Raw genomic sequence first — 14,326 nt, forward strand, 5'->3', positions numbered from 1 at the left:
TGGCTCAGCACTGCAGTGCAAAGGAAGCTTCCTGTTTAAAAATTAAACAGTGGATTTAAATATTGAACACAGAAGTTGTTCTTTGGATTGTTAGAGGCGAGGTGGAGGTGGCAGGGGAGCTGGTTCCTCAAAGGCTGGAGTTAGCGCTGTCTTCACCAAACAGATTTCCTTGGCAGGCTTTGCAGTGGCAGCAGCTCAAAGTGCAGAGATGTTTGCTCCTGGTTACAGACACCTCCCTGCATTCCCAGGGGAGGTACCCTCTGCCATGGCTATTAGCATTTCTTGTTGCTTTGCCTTCTTGAGAAACATAATGGAGGTTTTCATTTCAAGTCCTTAGGGGGAATCCATCCCTGGTCCTGAAATTCTGGCTGCCAGATGAATGCAAAAAATAATAATCCTATTCTAGCTGCAGACTATGGGTGAATAGCAGATGGAGCGCACTTGAATAAAATTGCCTTCGTCATTTAGCTGTGGTCTGATGACTGAAACTGGCTTGGAGCATAAGGGACCATGCTCTGAGCCTCAGCTCTGTTGCAGACCTGCTGCGTGACCCACAGGCTATTGCTTTCTCTCTGGAGATCAGTTCCCCCATCTAAAAGATGAAGACAATGAAAACTGTATTGCAAACTCAAAGTACATTGGGATCTAAGAAACAGCATTTAACAGCCTTTTCCATGGTAAGTTTCCAAAGCATTTATAACCAGTAATGGAAGAAAGCTTCACAATACCGTAACTGGTTGGGTCATACCGGATTGCCATCTGCTTTAGTATCTCCATCTGCAACTGGGAATTATATGGCCCAGACAATCCTATTTGCCATCACAATATAAGGAATTGGTGGCTTTCACCATTTTTAACCTTCGTGTTACACACATTCCTGAGGAATGGGCACAAAATTTCAGGAATCCAACTCTAAACACCAGGCTCACATCTTATTCTCACATGTTCATACCGGGGCAACAAGCTCAGATTCCTCTAGACTATGAGGTGTTATAAGAGACAGGACACACAAGCACCAGACAGTAAGCAATGAACCAGGGTAATCTACAAAAACCAGCATCTGGTACTGATCACCACCCACTGCACTCGTCCATGATCCCAAAACATTTTAGCACCACACACAGCCAGACTACAGATATACGAGAAATAGCGTTGCTTCTCTGGAAGGGCAAGACATACTAGCCAAGAGGAAAAAAACCAAAACCCAAACCAGCAATCCCATACGCTTCTTAATGCCCTCATCACTAAGGTTGCAAGACTACATCTGCTAGAACCAGGGAAACCAAACCATCCGCTGCTGATGAGCTGGACTAGCTTGTGGGGAAGCACTGCAGGGTTTAGGTTAGAAAGTGAAGACCATATCCAAATTAAATTGCAGGGGAGACATAAGAAGGACAGAGCAGATCCCCCAGCACTGGAATTTAGTCATGACATTTAAATGATTGGTTATTCTAAAAGATCTTTAAGGTAATATCTTAGATTAAGGTAATTCTAAGACAGGTTTTATAAAGATAAAGTCTGGTTTTTAGAACCAGATTAACTGATTTTTAAGAGTTACGGTCAGTCTAACTGCTAACCTCTAAGTATTTGAAATCCTCAGTGTCTTTTGTTCACTTCCTCTGCTTTTAGTTTGCTTTTGCTTTATAACCCCGGCACCTGGCTCTGTACCCATGCCACATGCATGCCTGCCCCAATGTCATTAACATCTTATTAGGCTGAGAGAGAAAATGCATGAAGAAATAATTGTATTAAGTGACTCTCAGAGTTTGTAAATTAATCACCATTGTGCATGCCCTTGGATCAGGCTGCCAGAGGCATTAATCATCTAATCTTTGCCTTTCACTTGAGAGTTCTCAATGTTTGCTCCCAGAATTTGGCTGGGCAGCCTAGCGTGAGGATACTTTTACAATCTTGTCCCAACTCTTTTCCCTGGGGGTGGTGGTACCAGGGGAAGTTGGGAAAAAAAAGAGGTAGTAGCAGGGATTTCCGTGTTACTGGGATGAGAGTCTGGGAATTGAGCTGTGGCACAGAGACAGAGCTAAGAGCCTTTGGGCTGATATTGCACTGGCAGCAGGTCTGAAAGGAAGGGTCATCTCTGAAAGGAAGTGTGGGGGGTGTAACTCCAGGCAGTCAATCTCAGGGTGTGAACTCATGGGCAAGACCCCGATGACTGGCCCAGAGGTCCCAAAATCCAGCACAGGCTGGATAACTCGTATCAAGGGGAAACCCTAAGTGTTGGGTTTACTGTATGAAAACACAAGTGTGGCTGAGTTATCCTCCACCATAGGCAAATTGCATGCAGTCGTTCTGGTCTCAGTCAAGCTGCCAAAGCAACCCCAGGTGAGCAGTCTGAAGGCCCAGTTTACAAAAACCCCAAGAGATTGATACGATTAGGGCTGAAGTTGCTCTGGCTTTACCAGTGATTTATGTAGTGTAAATGCAAGTGGCAAAAGGCCAGATTTTTGTCACTTCCTCCTGTGGACTGGGATGCTTGCCTCCTCCAGCGAGTACTGACAGACACATTCTGGAGTGAGTCCCTGGCAATACACTCAGTGTTTCCCAGTGATGCTTCTATGGAGAATCATAGAATCACAGAATGGTTTGGGTTGGAAGGGACCTTAAAGATCATCTAGTTCCAATCCCCCTGCAGGGACACCCTCCACTAGACCAGGTTGCTCAAAGCCCCATCCAGCCTGGCCTTGAACACTTCCAGGGATGGGGCATCCACAGCTTCCCTGGGCAACCTGTTTCAATGTCTCACCAACCTCACAGTGAAGAATTTCTTCCTTATAGCTCATCTAAATCTACCCTCTGTTAGTTTAAAGCCATTACCCCTTGTCCTGTCACTACTTGCCCTTGTAAATGTTTAAAGAGGATCAGAAAGTGGGGAAAAGCAAAGCGAAGGGATCAGGAATTAGAGCCACAAAATCACTCTAAGAAGCTCCTGCTCTCAGACAGAGTATGGTTCATCAAACCATCCTCAGACTGCGAACCTGCAAGAGTGAATGCCTCATGGCTCATTTAACAAGATAATCCCATACCCTGAATCCTGGCTACCGTTGCCTAATCCTGGCTTCTCCTTCCCACTGCTACCCTGCAGTGCAGCAGTACCATTTGCCTACACATACACAGAGTAATAGATAAAAAGGCTGAATGGTGATTCAGCAGCAACAGAGAGAAAGAAACAGCTACATGGAACCACCTGCTCTTCACGGACCACTGGCAAATAGTCTGCCCATTTCTGCCCAAGAGCTTTGCCTGGGCTTATATGCAACAATCAAAGCAAAGGGACTTCGTTTCACCCCCTGAAGATCACTCCACCACTACTTACAGCACACTAGAAATCATCTTTCGTGCTCAATGGGCACCATCATGTTCTTGTTAAAGACCGTGCTTCTGAGACATTCTGCTCTCAAAATCAAAGGGAACTCTGAGTGCTCAACAAAGATGGGCCTGCATCTTGGCAGGAATGACTACAAGGTAAATACGAAAGTAAACAGTGATGACACTGGAGGGAAAGAAGAAAGGGACTGTGCTCAAGGAGTGCGCAAGAAAAACCAGATCTGAGCTGGAGAATGCTCCATACCAGCCTGCAGAAGTGTCCAGTGGTATCTTTCCTGGCCAGAAGAGGATGGGGGGATATATATTCCTCAAACACAGATATTTTGGGCAATATTTAATAAGCTGCTTACTGGATGCACATTGCTAGCGTTAGGGACAGGGTGCGTTCAAGATCACAGCCTATCCAGTCACTGAGATATCAGGTGTGAATGGGAGGCGTATCTCTGGTATATTTCTCCTGGCAATAACTTGAGGTCCAACAAATGGCATTACTTACTGGAAGCATTAGTTTATGCAATTTCATCCTCTTTTGGGGAAAAAGATTTGGCAAAGCCAGCTGTAGACTCCAGCTGTTTGACTTCCCTGATCTGCTGGAGCACTTGACTAACACGCATTACATTCAAAACATAAATACAAAGGTCTTGGTGCTTACCTGTTGGGTTGGGATAGTTGATTGCTGGAAGAGGAAACAGAAAAACAAGTCAGAACAGCTAATACTCCCTCAAATTGCAAATTACAATCAAAGTCTGAAAATAAAACAAACACATCAAGAAAGATCACAGATGCACAAATCTCCTAGCAGCATCCCTGTGTAACAGCAGTGCTTAGTGTCTGCCTTAGTGATGGAACAAGATGCTGTCTCTCTGATCCAAGCAGCAACAGGCCTTAAGAAAACTCCACCTAAGGGGTCATCCCAGGATCGCACAGGGGAACCCTTCTGGCAACCCAAGCAGTTTCTTTCTTCCTGGAGCACCCACTGGGACAGCACCTACTTAGATACCAAAGCTTGGTATCTAAGAGGGACATCAAACCAGTTTGAAACACTGTGGAAGTTTAAGACAACAGGTATGCTGGGGACACCAGACATTGTCACTCCACAGGACAAGAGGGCTGTGTGAAATCATGCAAACATAGGAGGAGGTGGATCTGTACTTTCTGCTGAAATACAGGGTCCAGACTCCTGAGGGGAGTAAAGAAATCATAGGGTTGTGGGAATGGGGAGAGTTGTGAGCTGTTGGGATGCTGGGGAGAGGAGCATGGTCAATGTATATCAATGGGATGATCTGGGACTCAGGCTATTGGACAGAGCAACACGCTTACTAGTGACTGGTCAGGAAAGGAATTGTGCATTCAGCTCTGGAAAGAACTGAAGACCCCTGAAATCCTCTCACTTTTATGGGCGTGTGGCTAATATGCAGTGTCCAGTGGCTGTCCTCTAAAACATGTCATTGTGCCACGGGAGGCTGTAGCATGGCTTGACTGGGGACTGGGATTTTGGGGATCTGCTGCCCACAGAGCAGAGAGTGCAAGTCAGAGCTTCTGAGCGAAGGATGAGTGGAGACTGGCCCTCAGAGGTCTCTACCTATTGCTCTGCATTGATGGCAACAACCAAAATATAGCCAGATGTGATAGCACCGTGCCATCAAAACTCCATAGAGCAGAGACATCCACCCAAGGGTCACAGGAGACAACGTCTATGCATGCCCATGTCCCTAGGCCTGAGGCTCGGACCTGCTCTCGTAGCCAGGACCGAGGAGGAGACACCTACGTTCCATGTACCGGATGATGCGGGCAGCCATATCTCCAGCCCCAAAGCTGGTGATGGGTGTCAGGCGAACTTCATAGCTCTGAGGAACTTTCAGGTTGGGCAAGATGTGCTCCAGCAACAGGCCCTTCTCCATTTTCTTCACAGGAATGAAGGTTTGGATAGTGTTTCTCTGAGCCAGCTGTATAGAAAAAGAACCCACAGTGTTACAAAAATCCTGAAACTGGAAACCTCGGGGATCCTATCCACCATCTAACACCCAATTCCTCCTCTTCCTATACAGATAAGTACACCTGGTTTATCAATGATATCTTAATGTAGAATTGGTTTGAAAATTCCCACCCCTGGTACAGAACAGTGACCAGGAGCCTGAGCTCTCCCTGAAGGAAAGCCTTGGGGTCCTCCTGCCTGGGGGACAACTTGAACTACGGGTCCTGGAGCAACTCTGTTGGAACCAATGTCTCCAAGAGGGGAGGAATTAGCCCAACTCACGCCCATTAGTACAAAGGTCCTGTGCACATACAGTGTGACATTTTGCCAAGATACCTATCAGTTCACAATCACCACTGCAGAATTCATTCATTTGCTGTCTGGGCCCTGTGGCATTTCACTTGGTGCCTTGCTGGGACCTGTCTACTGCCATGCTTCCTCTGCACCCTTCCACAGGATCCACCCTTAAATCCTAGCCCACACTGCCTCCACAGACCAAAGCAAGAGATCTAGTTCAAGTCAGTGTCCTCTGGAGTCACCCACAGGCTCCCTCTTTCTCTGGTGCCCACTGAGGAAGGAGCTGAACCATGCTAGCTAAACCATATCGTGCTGAACATTGTTCAGTCTGCTAAGGCAGCAGGGAATTTTCAAGAAAACAATGGGAAAAATATCATTGTCAAAATCACCACCACTAAAAATGATGAATTACGTGTCAGTGAAACTTCCCTGCCACAGTCATGCTTGCTTGGTGGGGGAAAAACAAGAACAAGGATTGCATCGTGAAGGTACAATTTCCTGCCTGTTGCTGTGAGTGCCTGGATCTTTGTGGCAAGATTCAGTCTTGACGTGTTATTGAGGATGATGGTCCTGGTAAAAAGACCTTTGGCAGGGCTTTCCATGGCCCAGTGTTCACTGTCCCAGATGCTAAGCCGCCCTCTGCCTTTGATATATCCTCTAGGCTGACAGGTTTCATCGCAAAGGCAATTCTCCTGACAGGCAGGCTCAGTGTTCATCATTAACTCCAAAACTACAGGATGACTGGTACAGGGATACAGGGAGGAAGGTTTACAGCAAAACTGTCAGTGTGGAGAGTGTGGGGAAAGAAGATGGAGTGAGGGCACGGCAGGAGTGAAGGTCATCAGCAAGGCAGGGCAGGGGAGCAATGCAGATGTGGTGCTTGGTAAAAACAGGCACATGCAATCCTTCCTCTGCCTGCCTCCAGCCCTAACACATAGAACTCTAAGCTCAAACTCAGAGACGACGTTTGCCACTGGAGAGCTTCCTGTGGCAGAGCCCTGTTCATTTTCAGCATGGCCAGGACCCACCTCCTCACCTGAGCTGATGTATCCACAGTTTGGATGATGCTCTCAAGTGAAGAAGGGCTGGACCAGATCTTGCCACAGTACCGTGCTGGGGCAGGGACTAGCCCCTGGGAATCTACGGCTGCATGTGGTTCTCACAGTGAACAACAACTTTATACTGGTCTTATAGATTGTACCTAAGAGACCTTTGTACCTAGACAGATCAGGGTGCAAGTTGCTCAAGGAACTGCTTTCTGCACCCTCCTCCTCCTCCCCTGGGCAAGATGGGTCAGAGGGCCAGGAACTGCTCCACTGCCTTCCCCCAGCTCGGTGCCTTCCCGCAAGGCACCTGGGAGCAGTCCCAGTGGGCAGGATCAGGGCAGTACCTCTGGGAACCAAGCATGAACTTGGCACCGGGATGCTGCCAGGATGCATTCGTATCAACAACGCCCCATCTGCATGCACACGAGCTGGGTGCTGATCCAACTGGCATGCCTACCGCTCAGCCTTCCCATCTGCCAGCCCTCCGCACCGCCGCTCTGCCAAGCAAGAGCGGAGCTGGCTCCCAGCGGCAGGAACCTCACCTGGGATCATTAGCACCAGACCCCCAGTTATCTGGGAGGAGAGGAGGGGTCACAAGCCAGAAGCAGGAGGCTGGAGCGGTACGGCTCCTGGCATGGGGCTTTTTGGGGAGCGGAGCCTGACTGTGTGGGGCTGGCGGCAGCTCCTCCCCACAGGCTGCCATGAGCCAGGGGTGCTGGGAAGGCAGACAGCAAACAGAGGGAGGTCAGGAGCCATTTCCCTTGTCTAGACATAACCTTTAGAAGAGAAACAAAATGGAGAGCTGGAGAGAAGCCTGAGGCTGAAATTCAGACAGTGCAAATTCCACCTCAGCTGGGAGTTAGGTGGAATTTGGGTATCTAAAGCCTCTGGGAGCAATGTCAAATCACTTACCCTCCCACATCACCTAATCCAGGACAAACTGAGACGTCAGCCTCCAGTCTGGACTGCAAAGCTCTAGATCCCCCAGTTGAGTCTATCCTCAGGGGCACGTGGTTTTAACCAAATAAATATCTGGCTGCCACCCAGACATGGCTATGAAACAGAAATTAATAAAGGCACATATGCCCCCCGGGGGCGGGGGGGCACATCCTGCTTCCCAGGAGAGACCTGGATCACTAGGTAATGGTAACGGCAGAGCCTGGGCCCAGCACGTACCTCCCCTCGGAGCACAGAGGAAAAGTTTTGCAAGGGTCTCTTCCATTCACTAAATACTTTGGACCCAATTCCTCTCTCAGCCTGTGTCCTGTCTCTATTTGACCTGCAAGGTGGGCAGACACAGCAACTGGCTGCCAGCAAGGCTGCCCTCCGCACATCCTTACTACAGTCCCTGCAGTCCTGGCATCCCGACAGAACTGGCCCGGGATGTCTTTGGACAGACTGGCTCTTCTGGGGGAAAAGCAGCATGGGCCAAATGTCTCCCCTGGGCTAGCTGCAGCCATCAGGAGAAAGGGCCAGGTGTGCTGCCAGCACAGCTTAAAGGGCATGAAATTAATGCAAGGGAGAAAAAGGGAACAGGTCCAGCCAGCCGCTTGCTGTGTGCACGCGGAGCAGGTGCCAGCTTGCAGTCACTAGCACAGGTCCAGCAGACAGAGAGGTTAAGGCCAAGGTCTGGCTCTGCCTCCCCCTCCCTAAACAACCTTTGCCTCCCTGATTGCCAGCAGCAGGTCTGTGCAGAGCTGCATGCATCAGTCCAGCAGGAACCCATTTTTTAATCCTCTGCTTCAACTGCCCACTGTTGCCCTCATTCTCTTGCTCCGTGTGTCCTCTTATCCCATGCTACCCTGGTATCTTCCTCCCTCCATCCCCTCCTCAGCCTCCTTCCTCTTGATCACGCTGGCCCAGTGCTCCAGCTTAATATTGCTGTGGTGCAGTTAATAAAGCAGAGGCAGGCACAGAGGACAGTGAAATGCTGGCCACCTTATTAGAGATGCTGAAGCCTCAGTGGAGGATCTCACGCAACAAGCTCATTCATCACCAGGCTCGGGATGCTGCCAGTGGGGCCAGAACAAGAGCACAGTGCAATGCACAGCCTCATCTCTGCCTTCACCTCCTTTCATTTCCAATAATCAGAGGGAGGGGATGGGAAGGGAAAAAACAAACAAACCCACAGTTTCCACCAGCTGGCTGTGAATATCACACAGGCTGCAGAGGGGAGAACGTTCTTACAGAATGCATTCGCTAAAAACACCTTACAAAGGGCAAAATCAGCTCCACGTGGGACATATGCATTCACACGCACAGTGTGCAACCTGTCCCTTTCCCTTGTCGCTTGTAAGCAGTATTAGCGACTAAGGGAGAGCACACTCACATGCTCACATGTACTTAGCCATCAAGCCTCCAGGACCTGCAAACTAGGTCTGCCCTTTCTCTTTCCTCACCATCACATTCTGTTGGTAGGTATTGTCTGCCCAGTGCCCCGTCTTATCATCTGAGCTGGCTCGTGATGCTTAGAGAGTGCTTGACCCACTGTGGCCAGCCGAGACAGCTCACGGTCCAGGAATATACACAAAGAGCCTCAGAAAGAAAAGCAGGATGCCACACTACCCCTGCCCCCTGCTTCAATCCCAGCTGGGATGCTGTCACAGCAGAGGGCTCCAAAGTATGAGACTGCCACATCAACATTTTCTCTTTATGTAGGTTATTAAAGGAAAAAAGGATGTGTTTTCAGACTGCATGATATTTAAACCAGGTACTTATCAGCTAACAAACATAATAAAGCCAAAGGATATTAATAAACACATCTGTCAACAGTTGACGTTGCAGTCCTGCTCAACAAACCGCAGCACGGATTCACAAGACCACGATAACCTACCAGTGCTGGGACTTGGTGTGACCTGCGTAGCCACACATGTGGTCTCACAACCAGCTGCACATCAAGCAGCTGCATGCTTGTTTGAGGGAGAAATTAGAAAGAAAACCTGTTTCATCAGCAAGCCCCAGGGAATTGTTGCAAACACCAGCTAGAAAAACATACATTAAAATCATACCGATTCTCCAACAAGCTGATTGGAGCAAAGGAACTGCTCTGCGGGCATCCAGCTTCCCAGCATTGCTATTCACTCCTACCACTCTCTCCTTACTTGTCCCGCTTCCTCAACAACTTCTCAGCTCAGGGCATGAGCGCTAGCTCTGCTTTGCAGTATCTCCCTCCAAATCCTTTTCACACACGCTCACTCTCTCTCCCTTTTTTTCTCAGCCTCATTCTAATTCCCCCGGCTGCTCCTTCCTGCAGTGCAAACAAGACGAGGGTGGCTGCGCACACTCCCGCTCCGTCCTCGCCTGCTAACCACAGACGTGGGGCACTGGGAAAGCTCCCAGCTCCCATCCCCAGCCACACCAGCCTCTCCAAGGGGAGAGGAGATGGCAGACGAAGGCAGGCTGGTGTGGCACAGCAACCTCGCACGCAGGCTCCCTCCCTCTGACGGGCTCTTCCTTGCTCCCCGCACAGCTCTGCAGAGGAGCCCAACAGACAAATGCTGCGGGGCGTTAGGCTGAGTGCCCCCCACTCCAGCCCTCCTCTCTCATCTGTGAGAGTCAGGACACTCTGGAGAGCAGATGTGCACAGGACCTGGAGCTGTGGGGAGCCTGGTGGTGCAGGAAGCACAGGTATTTCAAAAAGGTCTGAAAAAAGCATGGGGCAATAATGTGGACAAAATAATCTTCAACTGCCCATGCAGCTGGTGGGCTGCACTCTTCAAGAAACCAGCAATCTAGGTGGTCTTCAAAGCTCAGTGCCCTGGCAGCAGTAGGTGTGAGGCCATCCGTCTCTCTCATGCCTAGAACAGCCTGTCTCAGCCAAGCTGCCCAGTTTCTCATCAGGCATAGACATCCCTGTTTAGCATGGTCCAGGGGCCAGGAGAAGGTGACAGCAGCAGAAGGGCACTTTTCCTCTGACAGGCAATGCCACTCAGGGTGGGAAAAAGCCTCCCATTTTTACCAGTTCAGCCTGTTTGCCAGGAGTCTTGGACACATTATATATCTCTGTCCTAGAGTGCTGCAGACATCATCTCACATCGGATTTCCCCTGTGGCTGTGACTGCCATGAATTCATCCCAACAAAGTCCAGCTAAGACACAGCTGCTCCCTGCCAAAGGGAGTATCGTTCACAAAGACCAGAAACAATCACACCATTGCCCTCAACATGATGGGATGGGCAGTGTCTGAGGCCTTAAATTGGTGACAGCCAGGAAAGATTACTCCCAAGCACCCCATCCTAGGGACTGGAAGGGGCTGAGCTTTGCTATGGCACTGGTAACAACTCCTGGGATGAATATGGGGCTCTGCAATGCAAAATACCCTCAGCAGACATGCCTTGCCCTCAATTTCTGCCCCAAATGCACCTCCAAAGCTACAGGATGCCTTGGAGAGGTAACTTCAAAGAGTTTAGAAGCCATGGACTTCTTAAAGTTTAAAAAAAAAAAGGAAAAGATGATGACAGGATTTATGTGGGTCAGAGTTTACAGTGTCAAAGATTGAGAGCAAATTATCCAAGGGCCAGACTCATTCTCCATTGCTGGAGAATGAAAAGTCCAGGAGATGAGTAAGATCATTGCAAATTCCTTGGGAAAAGAGGAATGAAAAATGCTCAGAATCAGGGGCAGGAGGGAGGTGGGGACAGGGAATTTTAGGAACCTCTCCTGAACATGAGGCTCCAGTATTTTCCACAATGATAGAAAAACGTGCCATAAATCTGGCCCTTCTCTCCCACTTCCTTCCACTCACTTTCTGACACACAGCAATGGATTGAGATTCTAGTCCTTGAAGTCACCTTGGCACCACAGGGCAGAGCAGAGGAAGATGGTTTGGTTTTGACATTGCAATTGAACACCACAGATTTGATTCTTGCTCTCAGTATTTTGGCAGAGGGATAAAACCCCTCTGCACTGGCAGCCCCCTCCTATCTTCCAGGAGTTCAGAGGAGGGAGAAGCACAGCCACGTTCAGGGACACAGCAGGGGAAGCACACTCCTGGCTGACAGAGCCCAGTCCCCTGTCACCGCGGGGACTACCTCTGCTTATTCATTTTATGAATGTACAACATCCCATCTTAAAAGCTGTTCCCGTTTGGCCTGCTCCTCCCGCTGGATGGCTGTTCCAGAGCCTGACCACCCTAATGTTCTCATTTCCAGCCTGAATTTATTCACAAGCAGCTTGCACCCAGTTGATCTTGTGCCAATATTGTCCTTTAGCTTAAATGGCTCTTTTCCCTCCCTGCTGCTTGACCCCCTGATGTTTTTATAGACAGCAATCACACCACCTCTCAGCCTTTGCTTTGCTAGGCTAAACAAGCTGAGCACTCTGTGCCTCCTCTTGTAACACAGACTCTCACTTTCCCTGATAGACTCTATAATCCTTTTCTGCATGATCCCACTTGCTGGAGTTCGGTATCCCAGCCCTGCACATAGGATGCAGTAGCACTTCTCCACCTTGCCTGGAAGTACCTCAGGCTTTACCTAGGAGTACACCTTTCTCACACCTGCATATTACCAGCAGCTCCTCAGAGTCAACTCACCCATATCGTTCCTCCACTTCAGTCATTTCCCACTGATGAGCTCCTAGCCTGTACAGATTCCTCTGACAGCACTCTCCACGTGCGTGACCTTGCATTTGTACCACTGCATTTCATCCCACCTGAACCACTCAAGTAATTTTCCATCTTTCAGATCTTCCTTATGATATCCTGAGGTGGCATTGCCTCCCAACCTGGAGTCAGCTGCACAAAATTTGAGCAGCACAATCTTAATAGGGGATTCTGATCTGACTGGCTGGGGAAGATGCCTGCCCACTCTGGAAAAGCCATTTGGGTAAATTGTGGGGAGTGGAGAAATTTGGTTTGGATATGAAGACAGTCACTGTGATGTTTCTTTATAATCTCTCATCACATTTCCTGTGCCTGTCCGATTGGATTAAAACATTTTCCTGGGTTAGTACTTCATCAGCATCTTAGGTGGAAATGATGTCAAGCATTAACAGCATCAGTTAAAGGGCTAGGGTAAGTTTAAACTTGGATTTATTTCATTCTCCTTGCTTGATAACCATTACTCATTAGGTGTTTCCAGAGCAAATAATCACATTGCAAACATAAAGTTGGCATTTGCCAGACAAGCACACCAGTGAACTGAAATTCATGCCTATGTTGTTCATCAGTCAAGCACACAGGTTCAGATCCTGGGGTTAAGCAAGCATGGATGGCCAAAGCCAATCTATTATTCAGTCCATATGAGGAGTCCTGGAGGCTTTTCATTCTAAATTGTCCTTATCAGGATGCTCCCTTTCTGGGCTGAAACATCCCCAGCTCCAAAGAGAGAAGCAACTGTGACCTTCAGTGGCTACCGAGGACAGCTGGAGCCACCCAAGCCAGGAGACAGTCTCTCTCTCTTCCTCTCGTACATGCAATCAGCTGCCCATCCTCATTAGGCGCCAAGAGCAGAGGTTTACAGCTTCCCAGTGAAGCCAAATTGGTGCTGTCATGAATTACTGTAAGTGCTTGTTCCACACTCTTCAATAATGTCTTTCATTAGGGGCTGATCAGAAAGCAATATGTATTTTATTAGCATATGTTCCCTGGTCTAAGAAGAACAGACCTAATCTTCACTCTGTCAGGGAGACAGTCAAGTAAAAGCCTTAACTGAGGCACAGCACGACTGGCGACTTCATGAGCCATGGGCTCACTGGGGCATCGCACGGCTACGCATCCTGAGGAGGGGAAACCCGGAGTTAGAGAAGGGGTAAACTAGCACCTGAATTTGGTGATGGGTGGGAAGGGAGGGAGAGCCACGCACTCCCCAGTCTGTGCAAGGAGCCACTGTGGTTTGTACTGAGCTAGACAGGTTACGTGTATGTCTAGCCATGCTTGTTATCTCTCTCCTACTGTCTCACAGCCATATCTTCGATCCTGAAGGCACACGCGGTCCTTCTGTTAAGACTGGAAGCTCTATAGTGCTGCTGCAAGATCCTACCCGTACACAACTATGCACTGCAGAGCCTGAAATCACCTACGTCTGCAGCATGGGCATAAGCTGAATAAGGGACAATATCCCTCACGTTGCTCCATAGCCCTCTCCTGCAGAGAGCAATGGTTCCAGTCTCTTTTGAGTCTCACATCTGGAAATCAGAACTGCTCGGTGCCTTACTGGATCCAACTTTAAACCCGTCCCTAACCTCAGTGAGCACAGGCTCCTCTTCCACCCATTTCCTTGCACTGGACACGACTGCCTGCAGCCAGACCCATGTACATGTCTATGCACCATGCTGTCAGCACTTCTGGCTCCAGAAAGAAAAAGCATTCTGGCTCTGCATAGCCCATGTTTGCCCAGCTGCAGTTAGGTGGAGCTCTGAGCCATTTTGTCTATAAAATGGTTGTAACTTACAAGGGAAACATGCTCCACCAAAAGGACTCGCCATCTCCCACACTTCCTTTCTTGGGTTCTCTACAGACCCTGGCAGAGCCCTCTGTTAGGGCACCTTTACCCTTAAAACCAGCAATTAATAAAGGATGGGGCCACTGCTTACTGGAGCAGAAATAGCCTTTGTATGGGACTCTGGACTTCCCAGTCTGGTACATGTAATGAAGATATATAGGTAAGTATCATTCCAGAGCCTATAGGCCATCTCTAACTCGACTGCATTTGCAGTCCTGTCTCTAG

At 48.9% G+C, this 14,326-nt stretch overlaps 1 protein-coding gene across 4 annotated transcripts in view; it reads right to left on the bottom strand.

Annotated features, from left to right (window-relative positions):
* The window catches only part of MDGA1 (MAM domain containing glycosylphosphatidylinositol anchor 1), a 143,230-nt gene that overhangs the window by 26,472 nt on the left and 102,432 nt on the right, over positions 1-14,326 (bottom strand). For all 4 annotated transcript variants that reach the window (XM_054821121.1, XM_054821120.1, XM_054821119.1 and 1 more), the window contains 2 exons: positions 5,111-5,288; positions 3,995-4,018 (listed from right to left, as the gene is read on the bottom strand). In XM_054821121.1, coding sequence (XP_054677096.1) covers positions 3,995-4,018; positions 5,111-5,288 — 202 coding nt within the window. The remainder of the gene's footprint in view (positions 1-3,994; positions 4,019-5,110; positions 5,289-14,326) is intronic.

The sequence above is a fragment of the Grus americana genome, chromosome 3 (genome assembly GCF_028858705.1).
Source record: "Grus americana isolate bGruAme1 chromosome 3, bGruAme1.mat, whole genome shotgun sequence".
Taxonomy (NCBI): Eukaryota; Metazoa; Chordata; class Aves; order Gruiformes; family Gruidae; genus Grus; species Grus americana.